Source organism: Seriola lalandi, unplaced genomic scaffold (assembly GCF_002814215.2).
Source record: "Seriola lalandi dorsalis isolate HSWRI2012SDOR001 ecotype SW California unplaced genomic scaffold, Sedor1 jcf7180002054425, whole genome shotgun sequence".
In the NCBI taxonomy this organism is placed as follows: Eukaryota; Metazoa; Chordata; class Actinopteri; order Carangiformes; family Carangidae; genus Seriola; species Seriola lalandi.
Window position 1 is genome coordinate 3,438,392 of NW_019524978.1, and position 17,535 is coordinate 3,455,926.

Here is a 17,535-nt window from a genome sequence, read left to right on the forward strand (position 1 = left end):
TGCCCCAATATCACAGTTATTCTTTATAGATTTTCTGTGCACTGTTACACTGTAGTATACAGTATCCCAAACACAATACAAAGGTATAAAGTCCGAAATTTGATGTTCAGGATTTTTTACTTTCGCTTTGGTTTATCAAAAATATACATTAGCCGACAATAAATATTATTTTGCAAAGTATAAAAAAATTATAAATCAAAACACAAAAACACTAATATAAATAAATCATAAATATATAGTATAGTATACAAAAAGACATTTTCATCCCTTTGACAAACACTGGCTTGTTTTAAGACTGTCGCACTAAGATGTGGATCAGCTGGATTTAGCCACAGTAGCGTAGATCACAGAGTCGTTGCTCTCTCCTGCTTTGGACCTGAGGAGAAAATGATGGTGTTAGTACAGAGTATTCCTGTTCCTACACTGATGGCAGGTTAATAGCAGCTATGACGCCTTGCACCATATCCATATGCTTTAGCCAAGCATTGGTTTTATTCATAACTCTGTTTTATTGCTTCACAGAATAAACTGCAGTTTAAGTTGAGTATATTTATCATCTGTCGCTACCTCTGAGAACACTAAGGTCATGTCCTCCTGAATAATATTTCTGGGAATTTGTGTAATATTTAAATGGTCGCAGGCGGAGCTGACATTCTTTGGTAATACTGTGATATTACTCATGTTAATAATGACTAGATTAAATATCTTAAATGCAGGGAGATAAATGTTTACAGAGAACATAACTGAAAGGTTTTATTGGGTTTTCAGAGTGACGGCAAAGCAGTTTTGAGTCTGATTCAGAAGCGGTCTGACTCCATATAAAGTATAAAGTGAAAAATGTCATTAGTGGCCAATGAGTCAAAAATTTCTTCAGTTGTTTAGTTATTTTATACTGGGAAGGAATTTGAAATTGTAACCTCAGATATTACAAGAGGGAGTTTCCATTTTCAAGGTGTGGTCCTCTTGTGTTGTTTTGTAAGTTGTTAATGTAATACCGTACAGTAACAGTGACTAAAGGCTGCTGATATGATCTAAACTTGAGACAGTGAATACAAAGATGCAGTGATGCCACAGTACTATAATTTTCAATGTTTGGAAAGTAAACCCACCAGGAGTCTCGTGGAGCTCTGCTGTTGTTTGTGTGATGGCGGAGACTCTGGTTTCGGGGTTTGATGGTCACTGCTGAGTAGGTAACTTCAGCTTCATAAGAAGTGGGGACCTGAAGGGAGAGGAGAGAAGGGAATTTAATTCAAAATCTCATGTTATGTCCTTTTGTATTTGAACATTGATGTTTGTGCATCATATTTACATCATGTTCACAGCGTGAGCTCCTCTGTGAATGAGAAGCGATGTCCGGAGCGGCGGGAACAAGTGGAGGAGGGGATGGAAATGTGTGGATGTTGGCATAAACTGTGTCAGACTGATCTTCATTGGCTGATGAGCTTGAGCCTCTTCCACTGAGCCTGGAGTCTAATGCAGTCTGCTGGTGAGGAAATAACAAAAGTCAGATTAGGTTTTCTTCCACAGGTGCACTTTGGGTACTTTACTTCTGGCTCCACTAAAAACCGTGTTACTGTGAAACAAAGGAAAAAACGCTACTGGAAAAATAATTCACTTCTTCAAATCTTGTCTTGGATCTTTGATAAAGCACAGGGACTGAAAATGAGATTTAAATTGTTTCTTGTTTACTGCTTGAATGGGAAAGTTCAAATTCCCCCAAATCTTAGCGTCACTGATGGTTAATGATAAGAGTTTGATCAGAGTCAGATCAGTTATTTTTGTGACTTCTTTTGGATGTACTCACCTTTTCCTCTGCACAGGTTCTCCGTTTCCTCCTGCCATATAAAAGACATCAAAAACCAAAATAAATCAGTCATGTGTTGGTGAGTTGGTGAATTGTTGCTCAACTTTGTGGCGTCACATTTCAGAGTTGTTCTGTAATGATGAAAAATAGCAGCTTGACACATTTTTACTGACCATCTGTGTTAGAGGTGAGCTAAAAACTAAGGGGTTAAAAGTGGCAACGAAGCAGAAATTTAAGATGACACACCCCCCCTCTCCTCAATACACATACACGTAGCCATGACAACACATCAAAAAACGTACACATCATGCAGAAAAACAGCTGAAGATACAACACAAAGATGCTAAAAGTAACGTCTGCATCATTCATTGACTCACCAGAACAAAAGAACAGCTATCACAAGTGCCACCCAAACAAAGGCTCCAACTCCAGCTAAGACTGGGAGGAGCCGGCTGCCTGAAGAGGAACACACAGTCCGGTGAGATTACTGTAGGTAGAAGCTGAAGCACGTCTGCTTTGTGCCACTTTAAAAACACCTCTGTTGGAGATAATGATTAATCTCCATAACTGTAAAAAGTGACACAAACCTTGCTCCTCGCTCGTCATGGTCAGCAGCACCTCTGTCGAGTTGTTCTCCCCCACACTGTTCCTGGCCTGGCAGAGGTAGAGTCCAGTGTGGGACGCCTCCACAGAGAGTATAGTCAGCACCTGTCCTGAGCCCACCTGCAGCATGGAGCTGGAATAATCTGTCTTCTTGTACCAGGTGTAGTTGACTGCTGCAGGGTTTGCCACACTGCTGCAGGTCAGATTCACACCGCTGCTCTGGGCAACCTGTGGTGGATCTATTGAAACTGATAAGTTTGTCGGACGGTCTGAAAAAAAAGGAAAATGGCGTTTTTGATATTATTTTGTTTTATTCCTAAATGAGACAAGATAGATAAGTGGCTGTATTTTAGAGTTTTCTCAGATTTACACTTTCTTGTGAAACTTCAGGCCTTTTAGAAATCATCAAATGAAACAATGTGTGATGCAAAAATCTCTTGCTGGTTGAGATGCTCACAACTAAGACCATAGCCTGTGATTAGGGTTCATAATTACTTCATTAGGAGGAATCACAAACCCAAAACACTGGGGACCACTCAGCTAGAGGACGCTCATTTGGCTGGACTACCAAATTAATTATGCATTTTTTTGTTAATTACTTTGTCAATATTTTAGTCTTATGGGTTGAATTTTCTGCAGAAGTTGAAAATTTCTTGAAGTTGTGTATTTCATGAAAGATGGATTGAAATAATGAGGTATATATATCTCTTTGAATTAAAGTGCTCTGCAAATATGAGTCAGTATAAATACTTTTTATCAGCACTTCTCCTGAGTCTTTCACAGCGTCAGGACATTGTCCTGATAACAAACAGACAGGCAGACCAGGGTAATAATAAAACGAAGGAAGTTGTTCTATCAGGTAACTGAGCGTTTCCCTCTTGGAATGAATTGTCACTTGTTACTGTAAAGGGTGAACTCTTGACAACTCTTGAACATGGCATGAAAACTAGAGCACTTCTGTGTCTGCATTGTGTGCTTGTATCCACAGCATCAAGTCAGTGTAACTTCATCTCATCTCTCAACTCATCGTACTCACACTGGACATCAAGGTGAATCTCAGTAGAGTTAATCACGTCTTGGCCCCTCAAGCTGATATTATTCCAGGGTTACAGTAGCATGAAACAAATACATAACAATATTTCTAATATCTTCTCCCTCTGTTGGATGACAATACGGAGATCCATTTAAAAAATTTAAAATTTAAAAATTTTTCTGTCATCCCGATATGTCATTGGCACAGAGGCATTGTTAAAGACAGCTGAATCCCATTTAGCTGCCTCAGTGTCAGGTTCCTGTTTTGTTCTCACTGTCACACTGCCATGGCTTACTCAGACAAATGAGCAGAGTGGAGCCGTGTCTGCTGTTAAAAAAGCCCATGAATTGAGCTTCAGTGTTAATTGTTTACTTACATTGAACATTCAGAGCCACCAGGTTGGATGTGACTGTCTCTTGTCTCAGGACGGCGCAGTAATACCTCCCAGCATCCTCTCTTCTGGCCCGGAAGACTGGTTTCGGTACAAGTTGTCCATCTCTAAACCAGACAATGGTTGTAGGTGTGGAGCAACCTGACACACAGCTCAGGCTGACGTGGTCTCCCTCTGTCACAGTGCTCGGCTGTACAACAGCGGTTAACTCTGGTGCAGGAACAGAAACAGATCCACTTTACACATTTTTGCTAAAACCTTTTCAATTCATGAAAAATTTACATTATTCCATTATTTTGTTGTTACCTTTTACAGACAATTCAGCAAAGTTTCTACTTGTCCACCTGTTGCGTGTTGTAACAAAACTAAAAAAGTACGCTCCTTCATCAGCGTGTCGTACATTGTTGATTTCCAGATCACAGTTACCATGGTCGTCGCCCACATATCTGAAGTCTGGGGGTGTATGGAGTCTAGACAGGGGAACCAGACTCCACGCCCCAAAAATATACTGGGCTTTAGACCACCAACGTGACGTGACAGTATGATCGGAAGGGTAGTCATAGCTGCACTTTATAACTACTGATGTCCCTTTCAAAGCACACTGATTTTCAAAGATCACACTCCAGTATCCACTCCAAACACCTTTGGATGAAAATAAAGATACTTTCAGTTAAATTGTGTTGTAGCTCTAGTTCCCACAGGCACTGGTAACATCATATTAAATGTATTTAAAAGTTCTAAACAGAGATTGTGTAAGATCATCATAGAAATTTCCTGTACATTCAATTAAAAAGAGTATGTTTTCTTACCCGGCATAATAACCAGGATCATCAGAATCTGACCCTCCATTATGAAAATCATCCTGGAACACGATGGTTCAAGACACAGGTCAATACTCTCAGGCTGTGGACAACAAAATGTCAAAAAAAGTACCAGTGTTTAAAAGTTTTAAGTACTCACCAGCTCAAGCAAATTGTCATATTGCTAATTCATGAAATGTTTTTATGGAATGAAAAGCAGAAGTGGGAGGATTTCCCGACCCTGCTTCCTCTCCTTATAACATATCACATGTTGAGAGCGCTGATCACATCAAGTTATACAGCCTGCAATAACACCATAAACATGAGGTGTGAGGGATGTGAGGAAACAAGACTGTGACAATCAGATGCCACAGACACAGCAGGCAACACAGTACAGTGTACAGTATGTTCAGGTTCCAGCAGCACACAGCTGTCACCACACACCAAAGTGACTCTTGCACAAGCTGAGGAGGGTGAAGCGTCACCGAGGACTCTGCTGGAAATTTACTCTGTTTCTTGCTCCATGCCAAATGTTCCATGGTCTGTGTGGCAGATGTTAATTTACCTAAACGTTTCAGATTTGTGAGCATTAAACATGTAGATTCAGATAAACTGACAATGCAGTGAAACACTCAATGCAATGATCTCAATACTCAGTGTAATGGATAAATGACTGCAACCTGGGGGGACAAATAAAAACTGTGGGTTCAAACAGATGACTGCAACGTCATTAAATATAATGCCTAAATATTATTTTATTGTGTTTTATACTAGTTTTTACCACATTACCGTATGAATTTATCCATTGTAGCTTCAAGTCAAGTGAGGAAATGTCACAATATGTAATTATGACACCTTCACAGTTCAGCAACATGTGGCAAGAGCGAGCTTAGATGATCAACATAATAGTGGAAATTCTCAAATATATAGTGGGATATTACAGTCCACAGTCCCTCGTCTGGAATGATGAAATTATCACTTGAGTTGTGATGCCCTCACAGTGTCTTGCAGGACATTGGTGGAGACTAGATGTACGTAGATCACCTGGGCCTTCCAGACTGTAAAAGCTGCGCTCCTTTGCTCTCGCCTCCAACTGATGACACCCGCAGCACACATACTCGTGCTGCGTTCATGGCTAATCGTGCTGATTTCCACACCCTGTAGTTTATTTGTGTTACTTTTAGTTGTAATAGATTGTTTGTCAGTATAACCTTTTACATGGACGTCATTGCATTCTGTGACAAAGTAAATTAGTGTGTGATTGATTTCTTTGCAATAAATAAAAACGCACATTCAAGTTATTACATTTTTTTTATTTTCGTTCAATGTAACAAACTACAACATGTAATTTGCATTATTGCTGGCCTAGCTCACACTACATAAAAATGGAAAGAATGATTTAATGGAAACAAGCTGTATAAACTGAATTAATGTTTCAGCATCAGCAATCAGAACAATCCTATTTAGAACATGTTGAATACATGTGGAAATTCACGTGTCAAATATTTCATATTATCTATAGATGCATTTTTCACTATTATGATTAATACCAAACTGACATTTTTATTGGAGACATTTATGTTTGAATACAGATGATTATCACTTTTCAGTTTTCTGAGGATGCAAAGGTTAATGCAGCAACCAGTCATATTATGTCATCTACATATTCTTGGTTGCAAATTTCAGTGTCGAGCATCAACTGAAAAGCAACAGTAGTTATAACCTGTGCTGTGGATATGAAGGCAAGTAAAACATGGCTATCAGTGTTGATGTTCCTTTTTTTTCACCTCTTCCCTTTAGGACTTCATCAGACATCATGCTGTGGTAAGATGCATAGGAAAAACAGGAGAGACATGCAACACAGTGTAGAGGCATGACTCCCAGTCAGTAGCAAGACCACATGTTGCCCTTATGGTCTGAAGAACCATGGAGAATCCTAGAACAACATGTCCGACCTAGAACCGTGTAAGGCATCTTTAGAGTTCACGAGGAGCAGTTTCTGGTTTCCACGGTCCTCTGTGGACGGATGGAAGCAAAGTGACTGGTTGACATGAGGAAGACTGATGTGCTGGTCAGCTGAGGAAGAACATAGGGAAGGAGCAGAGGAGAATAACAAGGGAAGAAACATGAGTAGTGAATAAAAATGACTGTATTACAGAACATAGAACACATTCTAATTTAATAATCATTTAATTGAACTGTTTAAATTCTTCCTGCATGATTTTAAATGTTGTGCCACTGAGTTGCTTAATATTTGGTACATAATTAAGATAAAGAGCTAAACTCTGAAAGTAAAACTTGTAGGTGTTTAAATCCTTTTAGAGTTTTTTTTTTTTCAGGGGCAAAACTTTACTGGATTATTGTAAAAATAATACTGCATGTGGATGATAATAGTACTGACATGTTCCATGAAATTATACAGCAAGATCAAAAGACATTACTTTAAGTTGCTGTACCTTTTTCCTTGTGTTCAGTGTCGAGGCTGGGGCAGTAAGGTGTAAACAACTTTGGATGAGTCCTTTGGTTTTTTATCACCACCTAGTGGCAGGCTGTGGACCTGCACCTGGTCGCCACTGAGCAGACATCAACAACGAACAGAAACCATATGAGCTCATGTGGACATCTGACTCAGATTATATCATAAACAGAGATATTATTTTATGAGTCAAAACTGGGAAGAGAGATTTACTGTCCTCTCACAAACAGAGGAAGGTGTTGAAGATGAGAGGGGGAATGAAACAGACCCAGGAGAAGGTGATGACAGGAGAATAAAGAAGAAAGCAAGAGGGAGATGGGAGGATTAAGCCAATGTAGTTGTAAAATAAAATTTGCAAGACATGAAACAGTAGATTGCAGATGGTGCAGATGGGAGACAGAAAGTGACGGAGCGTTGAGAGTGAAACAGTCAGAGGGATGTGGTTCAGAGGAGAGGAGAAAGTGACAGAGGAGGAAGAGGGCGTGTACCTGGACAACCTGGAGTAGTGGACGGTGATGTAGTTGGGGGCGGAGCTGCCTTTTTCAACTTCTGTGATTGGTGGAGCATCCTTTAGAGGAATGATGGAGGGGTAGGAGCTGTCACTCAAGTCATCTGGCTCTTCCTGCACACACACACACACACACACACACACACACACACACACACACACAAACAAGGAACAAGGGAAATTACAATCGCACATCATCAACTTTAGAAATTATCCTGACTTTACTGTGGATTGTTGGATGATTATTTTTTATCTATTAGTATTAAAAAAATGTTTTTGAAATGTTGAGCAATATTTTTGTAAGGGAAAGTAAATACACAATGATTACTGTACCTTGTTTGCTATTTCTACTGACTCCATGTCTACTCGGTGCATGTTCTTACTGTGAAGACAGAGGGACAATTATAAAACACAACCAGGACATAACTCCTACCACAATAGTGATGCAATTAAACCACAAAACAAGCCTTTAAAATGTTCTTGCTATCTGACCCTAAACGTGACCAGGTCCTCATCTAAGTCCTTAAACTAGATAAAGAGAATGAAATTAAACAGATGACATTAAACATAAAACTTCTACATTCACTTAAAAATAAAATGGTCGAACTCTGTAAATCTCATTAACTATCAGTTCATTTAAAGGGCTAATTAGAGTCAGGTGTTTCAGTCAACGGGGTAACAACCAAGTGTGAGTGTGGGAGGTCCTCCTCTGTTTAAACAACACAAACCTTGGTCTTCACTCTCAAAGTCTGATCTTCAACACAGGTTTGTGGACGTGCACCATGCTTGAATCACTGAAAGGGAATTTCTCAGAAAAACAGTTGTGGCTCTTCAACAGACTGGAAAAGGTTACAAAACCATTTTTCTAAAGACTCTGGCCTCCGACAATCCACTGTCAGGCAGATCATGTACAAATGAAGGAAATTCAACACTGTTGTTATTCTCCTCAGCATCATGGTTTAGGGTTAGCTCTGCTGCCTCTGGACCAGGATGGTTTGCCATCATTGATGGAACTATGAATTAATTATTGTATCAGCAAATACTACAGGAAAAATCAGGGTTTCTGTCTGTGAACTGAAGCTCACCAGAAAATGAGTCTTGCAGAAAGATGATGAGCCTGAATGCACAAACCAGTAAACCGAAGAAAGCTGTCAAAGCTCAGACCATAACCCAATAGAAATGGACCTGAGCAGTTCAATCGGGGAAGCCCAGCAACATTTGTAAGGAGGAACGAGTCGATGAGCAGGACTGAGCCACAGTGGCTGGAAACGTTTGGTTGAAGTTGTTGCTGCTGAGAGGGTCGCACCACTCACTCAAAACAAAGGTTCACGTACTTTTTCCTTTTTAAATAAATAAATGAAATGTTTAAATGTTTTTAATGTTATTTCTTTAATTAGATTTTCTTTATCTTTGATGAAGATCTTGTCATGATTCGGGTCAGCTTTGTGTAGAAATATAGAAAATTTTTAACGGGTCATAAACTTTCTAGCACCAGTGTGCTTCCTGTCACCTGATCATTATGGCCACGGTAAGAGTGATGAGTCCAGCAGACACGCCCACCGCCGACGCCAGGGCAATGACCTTAAGACGACCTGCCAGTGGAGGAAAATGACGCACAGATGAGAGACCACATGAGATGAACAAAAATAGAAGTGCAACAAGCGAAAAAAAGAACATCAGACTTTAAAAATAGAACAAGAGAAAGTGAGGAACGGGAAAAGAGCCGTGCATCATCGTGCAGTCGTCTAGACTTGAGACTTGTGTTTCCAGTTCTGATTTCCAAACCCAACTCTACTTCTTCAGCTGTCTAGACTCAAATAGTAGTTTTCCACAACACCTCCTCCTCTCCCCTCATAGTGAGAGGGCTTTACATGACTCACCATGACTCATAGAAAAACAGTCAGGAATCATGAGAGCATACACAATGAAGACCAGAGCCTGTGGACCCCATGCTGTGATAGTGACAGAGAGGTTTCATCACTCGTCACTTCAGACTCACAGAAACTTATCCAAACACCCATTTAACCATAATCTCATATAAACACATGAAAGCATTTCTTTTTTTTTTTAAATAGTCTGAGATAATCAAAAACATAGATGTAAAAATGGGGCAGGAGTGTTTCACTAAGGTTATCAGCGGCACTTCATCTCTTCCACTGCACTCACAAGTGGCAGTGTACATTATGACTTAGAAAAAAAGAAAAAAATCATACAACAGTAAAGGAGACTGTGGGGAACAGTGGTCAGCAGAGATGAAACACTAAGTCACCCAGACTGAGTGTGAATGTAACTCTGAATGACACCTTCAGGACTCAGGAAAGTCACCACATTAAAAAAGTAATCCATTGTGATCTTGATTGTGAAGCAATAATCATTTCCAAACAAAAAAATCCCAGTTTAGTTACTATCAAAAAAGTCAGGTTTCACTCTTTGGGGTCCAGTCTAGGCCAAAGGGGCTGACGGACCAACCGACCAACAAAGCGCTGTTAGTATGGCTAAAAATAAAAGTGAGAATCTCCAGCACTGTACTAACAAACAAAAAATGCTTCACTTTTATTGTGACAAAACACAAAGACAGACTGACAAAAAGTCTAAAAGATGAAGAAAATGTACCTCTGACTCGCACAGTGAGGACAGGAGAGCTGTGGGTTCCGATCCGATTCCTGGCCTCACAGTAATACTGACCGCTCTCTCCGGGGCCGACCTCTGAGAAGGTGAAAACGGGACCAGACTTTGTGCCCCACGCTGCATGAAGGAGCACAGAGAGGGAGAAGACTCAGTTACTGAATCAGATACAGATAAACAGAACAGGAGCTCAAAGCACATGAGGTTTTACTGACTACAAACATTTCACCACAGAGAGAGTTGATGATTTTGTTCCGTTAACCTTGAGTGGAATCACATTTTTAGGATGCTAACATTGTACAGAGCCCCCGTCCAGAGCTAATCGGTGCCATGTGAAGTTGTCCACTGCCGGGTTGGCCTGACTGCTGCAGGTCAAAGTCAACGGCCGGCCAGCATCCACCACACTGGAGGGACGAGCCAGAACTGAGGTGTTCTTAGGAGGATCTGGAGCCAGAGAAGAAGTGGAAGTTATATTATTACAGATTGAATGGGCGTGAAATGTTTTTATTTTTACATATACTGTATATATATATATATATATATATATATATATATATAAGGGACCATCCTACAGTGTTGTGAATCTTTGGGATACAAATTCAATGTGAAAATAATTCAAATTTACAGAGAAGAAACAGGGGCTGGAGAAGGCGAAGGTCTTGAGAGTTTGATTTCCTAATGATCAAATCAACCTCCAAAGATGGATCCTAATCTGATTTCAGTGTGTTAAATGATTGTTTTATAAAGACACAGCTAAAGGTAATGTTAGATAATGTGTGAAAGGATGAACTGAAGGATGAGAGGTTGGACAATACTGATCTGACAATGTTCCCAACAATGCCACAGAGTAACATGGCTATATAAATACTGTATGTATCAGTACTGACACACACATACAACACACCCACGACTTACAGAGAACAGTGAGTGTTGCAGCAGGGGAGGTTTGGTATCCTAATCGGTTCGACGCTGTGCAGTAGTACTGACCAGCGTGGTGAGCACGCACCGAAAGGAACGTCAGGTTCTGAACTGTTCCTTTAGCCAACACCTGATCACCTAGGATACGATACCAAGAATACCTGCAGGAGAGAGAGAGAGAGAGAGAGAGAGAGAGAGAGAGAGTGTGGGGATGTATGTGTGTGTGAGGGGTTGGGGATGATGATGATGATGAGAAAAAGGATTTATAGGACGAGCAAAAAACAATTAAAAAGAACAAGTAGATTGATAACACTGGATTTTATTTAGGCGAAGAGATGTGAATACATATAAACATTTAAATAGTTTTGTCCCACTTGTAAGGGGCATAATAAAACAAATAGAATCAGACTCAGTTCAGCTCTGTCATATGTTTGATTTATTGCTTGGTAGGAAACTCGCTCCATGTTGATCCCACATACCTGCTGGCAGGAGGGTTGGCGTGGCTGACACAGCTCAGGTTTACATATGAACCCTCTCTGATGTCACCTCGAGGACTCACCAGCACATGTGTGTTCTTCGGAGCGTCTAAACAGGCAGAGGGAAAAACAATGATCATTACTGCATTATGGACATTTTTCTATCACACTGAGCCCAATGTGCAGTGTGGCTGATATCTCAAGTTTCAACAATTTTAAAACCTAAATCAAGTTCTGACCTAAGCATCCAAATTTGATTCTGAACTGTGTGACATGGGGCAAAAACACCACGCCTGTGATACTACTGAAAACATGCAACGTACTTACAAGTGACATTGAGCTGCAGTGGATTGGAGCGGTCTGTTCCCAGTGAGTTACGTGCCACACAGAAGTATTCTCCTCTGTCTGAGTATTTGAGGTGGGACAGATGGAGCTGAGGCCTGAAACTGTCTGGGATGCTGCCACTCTCCATGTCTGCAGAGCAGACACAGACACAGGTGCAGATTAGCACACATATAACTTTACACTACAGCGTAATTCAAACGCCATCTATGTCATCAAGTATGCTATAGCTAACATCAACCAGTCAGCTCATATCTGCCGCCTAGCTGGTTAGTGTCAGTTAGTGTTTCCATCATGCAGTGCATCAGTAAACACAAAGGACTGTCCTGTACCTTTAAACCAGGCAAAGCTCTCCACAGGCGGAGCTGCATCACTACTGCAGGTCAGAGTGACAGACCCCCCCTCGGACACCTCCCCTACTGGAAAGACTGCTATGGAGGTGGAGTGAGGGCCGTCTGGAAGAGATGAGACAGAGAGATAAGAAACATATATGAGGAAGAAATGGGGAGAAAGAGGCCAGAAAAAAGGAGAGTAGAGCTGAAATAATGCATAATGTAGATACAGTTTCTAGTATATCAAACATTTCTGCTAAAGTAGAATTGTTAAATACTTCATGTGCTATTGAACATTGGAAAAAAATCTTCTTAAAAATCTCAGTGAAATAGTTTTCTGTGTTGTTTCCTGAAAGAGTAAAACACATCAGAGCAATACTTGTGTCTAACAATTCCCAGATATACCTTCCTGCATCATGTTAACAAGTTAAGATAACGAACAGGAGTTCTGAGAAGCTCCTGTTTTGCTCAGCTTGATTGGTTGATCGAGGTTACTCACGTCCCAGAGCCAGGGAGAGGGATGGGGACTGTACATTTTGAGGTGGGATTGGTCGACAGGCGTACGCTCCAGCATGCTGTTGGTCAAAGCGGTTGATAATCATCCATTTCTCATAGGAGCCGAGGTTTAGTCCATTCCTGTGTGCAGAGTGTCACATCATTTATACAGTGTAATAAACTGTATACATATGCAATGTGCACATGTCCACTCCCACACCTGTAGAGTGCGAGGCTCCTTCCTGGAGCAGCGCATCCTCTGGCCTGGCAGCCTACAAACACCGTCTCTCCAAAGCCAAACATGTTGGCAGGCCTGGCTGGATGCACCAGGACATGGAGGTCTGGAAAACACACACACACATACACACACGCACATTTATACAGTGCTTCACTTTCATCATCACTGTCATAGCTGAGATGAACCTACCTGTTACATCCAGAGTGATGGTGTCAGGGGAGGTCCATCTGCCCAGTGGTTGGTCTGTCTCAAACCTGAAGTGGTACTGGCCCGCATCACTCAGCTTCACACCCCGAATTTGGACTGAACAGCTGGAATAGCTGCCCCCAATGTAGCTGAAAAAATAGGATTAAATGATGACACCTTATTTCTAATTCATATCAAATTTCAAAACATTCACCAAATCTGTGGCGTCTCCCACCGTGTGCGTCCGCGGTATGACAGGCTGATCTGGTTTGAGTCCGTGTGGTGGGTGAACTCCCTGCGACCCTCCGCAGACACACGGAACCACATGACTCTCTTCACAGTATGGCCTGTTGAGTTCATGAAAACCAAACACAAACAAAAGTGTGCAAGACGGTTTGTCTCTTGGAGCTCGGATAAAAGCATTTCTAGGCTTTATTATTATTATTATTATTATACATATTTAAAAATATTAAATAAAAAATGTAATACCCAATAACTAATAGAGGATAAAAAATAAAATGGAAAGAGGTTTATTTGTTACTTTTATACCTGATGGGTAGTCATAACGACAGGGCAGAGTGACAGTTGTTCCTGCCCACACACAGATCTCCCTCCTAGAAAATGACACACTCCACCTGCTCTGGATACCTGCACACACACACACACACAAACACACGCGCACACACACACACACACACACACACACACACACACACACACACACACACACACACACACAAACAGGTGCACCAATTTAACATACAAAATCAAAAAAGTCCATAAAATCCAAACGTCTGTTATGTTCCACCTCAAAGCCTGAAGCTCGTGCTCACATCAAGCTCAGTAGCAGCTCTACACTCAGCTGCACTAATGTTTTTATTGAGGAGCAGCTCAGATTCCCAGATGAATTAGCATCTAGTGGCTGTCATATCCACAAAATTGCTTTCATATAAAATAAAGCAGGCCGTAGGTTTGGGGAATACATATTTGGAAACTAAAAGAAGTGTAAATTTCAGCTGCCCACAAGTAAAAATTTTTCCTTCCATGCAGCTCCTCAGAGGAAAACTTGTCAAACCACAGTTCTGCTCAGCTCAGAGAGTGACACATAAAAGTGAAGCAGTGAGAAGGAGCCTTGATGTGCAGCCGTGGTGTCATCCTGTGTTGCTAACTGCCTGCCTGGCTGACTACCTTGCACAAAAGGGAATCAATACTTATAAATAACCTGAGCGTAAAGGCAAGGGCACCTGGCTACAGAACCTTATGTGCCTTATGTATAATGGATCCTATAAGTCAGTCATTCATGTTTTTAACAGTATGTAAAACCAGTATGTGTGACACCTTTTTGATATAAAAACTTGGAATAGAATATAAATATTGACAATTAAAGAGCCTTTTAGCTCATCTCTCATCCTTTAAAGTGATAAAACTAAAAACATAAAACCTAGTTCAGTTAAGTTTTACACCTCATGATGAAAAAAAGGGTCCATTTTCAGAGATGTTTAGGTGTTTTTCTTACCTGGTAAAGCTGTGAGGATGGTGCCCAGAACTAAGGCACCTGCCAACATCTCCGCTGACACGAGCTGTGTAATGTGACCGGAGAAGGAGAAAAGCACAGGGAGACAGAGGGATGAACAACGTAATATTTATCAGTATAAACACCATCCAGCTGATTAAATATGAAGCACCCACCTCTTAGAATATCTTCATTCACCTCAGCCAGTCAAACAGAGACTTGTGGGATGTGTGCGACCCGGACAGCGATGGAGGTGATTTTTATAGCGATGAGAGTTGCATGGTGATCAGAATCCGGTGGTGTGAGGTGAGCGGAGGAGTGGAAAGGGCAGAAGGAGGAGGAAGAGGAAGTATATGTGTGCTTTTAAAGTAACTACAGATACCCTCTCCTCCTCCATCTTTTGAGATTGTTTCTGTTTTCACTTTTTCTCACTTCTCCTTTTGTATGTCTTTAACGGGTAATTTGATTTGATTTCCTACTTTATGTTATTGTGAAAATGTGACACCCTTGTGATTGTGTCACATTCACAACTGTGTCTTTGAATTGGACGTGAATAACCTGTAGTCTCATGATAGAGAGAGAGAGAGAGAGAGAGAGGGAGAGAGAGAGGTCCATAAAAATAAGGGCAGAGAGGAGTCAAAATACTTTATGTACTGAAGACACCAACAGGCATAAGTGCCTTTTTGTCACATGAGACGTCTGCTGGTGTTTTGATTGTTTATATATCTGTATATAATGAAAATAATAAAGCAAACTTTCAGTGTTGTTGTCTTGTGAAATCTTTAAACCTGCATCAATAGGTGTTTTTTGTCCCACAAGCTGTTAAAGACTGATGGAAATAAATATAATACAAGATATGCCATGAGCGAAATACACTGGAACTGCAGTGAACCAATGACAGTCTCATAAAAAAAGGATTCAGACTGCCAGGGATTCACACGTCACATAACCTAAGGGACCAATCCTTGGGTAGTTTGCATTAGCACAACCACTAACACTGTGTCAGCCACTGCCAGTTACAAGCTAACAATCAACATAAAGAAATAAAAGATGCTAACTGCGCTAACCATTCTGATACGTCTACTAGTCTCTGACTCATCTGGGTCTGACTGAGGCTCAAACAAGTGGCTGAGTCTCTCTGATGTTTCACTAACCATCTCGATACACTCTGCTCTCTCACTGGTCAACTTAACACAAGCAGGTTGTGGGCGGGGCACAAGGTCTGATCCAGAATTTCTAAATGACGAAGTAAGCGTAAATGTGCTTCCAGTCCCAGTATTTAATTATATCTATCTATCTACTATAGGTACTGAACTACCCATATCTACTGACACCTGGTGGCGGCTGTGGCTCACCAGGTATCACCAGAAGGTCGGTAGTTAGATCTCTGACTCCTCCAGTATGACTGTCGAAGAGTCCTTGGGCAAGATACTGAGCCCCAAATTGCCTCTGATGGCTGTTCCATCAGTGAATGAGTGTGTTTAGATGTGCTGTATGTGTAGAAGAAAGTGCTGTATGAATGTGTGTGTGAAGGAATGGATGTTGCTTGTAGTGTAAAGGGCTTTGAATGTTCGATAAGACTAGAAAAGCGCTATGTAAGTGCAGTCCATTTACCACCTTTCACATCACACACTTGACCCATTGTTCAAATAAAAATATTGATTACTGCAACTTTAACTAAATATTCATTGTCATCAATATACAGAATATTAAGTGATCAGATTTATGGCTTTACGAAAGTGAGTCAGTCTTCACTCTATTCTGACATAGTCATTGGTGCAAACTTAGACCATCATGATTGACTGATGTGTTGAATCAGTCATGTTTATCTGTTAAAAAGACAGACATACATGGTTCATTTGAGAAATGAATTCAGGCCTGTTGGCGTTCATTAATATACATAAGTCAAGCAGACAGACTCAGCAGCCCAGATGTCCTCTCATCCACTGCTCTAATTGAGAATTGTTGGCACCGAGAACTACCCACAACCAGACGTGGGGAGGTTCGAGACCTCTCAGTCAACTGTGTCCACTTAGCCTGATGAGTCTAAATGACTTTAACATCCTCCCCTGCCACAACTTGGCCAATAGATGTCAGTTTAGCGTCACGACTCGGCCAATTGGCTACTTACCCGAGCTTTGACCCAGGAATAATGATGATGTACAGTTTAACATTTCAGTCAATCTCTATTCACAGGCATCCAAGCAGAGGAAAGAAGGGGGAGGTTTCACAGATGATATCTTGATCTACATCTGGAAATGAATGCTGACATTTTACTTGTTAGCCAACTGATCAGAGATGATGGAGGGGCCAATATAAGGGATCAGTATTGAAGTTAGGAAACATGGATGAATATCCGATTTATATCCTGCTGGATGTTTGGATCCGCAGGCCTCTTTGGTGGGTCTTCACATAAAAACAACAGAATTATTAGTGGTTTTAACGAGTATAATGATAATAGTTACATTTTTCATTTGGGGCCTGACAAAACACTATTTTGTACAAGAGGTCTGCATTATGTTTAGTGGGGAAAATGAGCTCGGCTTTGAACTTCAACCCTAATAAGGAACAGAAATTCTCTGGTTGGGAAAGTTACCTTCAAAATATAATCAAAATCCTCAGGATATGAGGTTAAATGAACAATATATTCCAGTTCACAGATTGCTAGGTTGGATTATGGGTTGAGACCCAAAATGGGTCGCAGGCCCTCCTCTAGCGAGTCTCCACATGACAAGAACTCTCGTATGATTTAATGATCCTGGATCCCAGGGAAAAAAAGTCATTTTGGTCGCTGG

At 40.9% G+C, this 17,535-nt stretch overlaps 2 protein-coding genes across 3 annotated transcripts; both read right to left on the reverse strand.

Annotated features, from left to right (window-relative positions):
* Nucleotides 1-3: 3 nt before the first annotated feature.
* LOC111658028 (cell adhesion molecule CEACAM6-like) lies at nt 4-4,914 on the reverse strand. 2 transcript variants are annotated; one of them, XM_023410400.2, is made up of 10 exons: nt 4,792-4,914; nt 4,641-4,693; nt 4,138-4,473; nt 3,817-4,041; nt 2,392-2,676; nt 2,182-2,260; nt 1,805-1,835; nt 1,310-1,480; nt 1,110-1,219; nt 4-376 (listed from the first exon to the last, which is right to left on the reverse strand). In XM_023410400.2, exons 1-10 carry the CDS (start codon nt 4,809-4,811, stop codon nt 316-318), a joined length of 1,371 nt encoding a protein of 456 aa, XP_023266168.1. In that variant the 5' UTR covers nt 4,812-4,914; the 3' UTR covers nt 4-315. The 2 variants fall into 2 exon arrangements, with proteins under 2 accessions (XP_023266168.1, XP_023266167.1); XM_023410399.2 differs by having other exon boundaries at nt 1,310-1,483.
* A 1,700-nt stretch (nt 4,915-6,614) lies between these two features.
* Nucleotides 6,615-14,889, reverse strand: si:dkey-33i11.1 (B-cell receptor CD22). The gene is given in 19 exon segments (XM_023410533.2): nt 6,615-6,707; nt 7,088-7,125; nt 7,128-7,204; nt 7,596-7,739; nt 7,899-7,997; nt 9,126-9,207; nt 10,229-10,360; nt 10,535-10,684; nt 11,156-11,319; nt 11,638-11,743; nt 11,962-12,108; nt 12,309-12,431; nt 12,808-12,944; nt 13,024-13,144; nt 13,231-13,376; nt 13,463-13,574; nt 13,777-13,875; nt 14,744-14,804; nt 14,806-14,889. Coding segments are annotated over 19 exon segments (2,115 nt in total).
* Between the last annotated feature and the right edge of the window lie 2,646 nt (nt 14,890-17,535).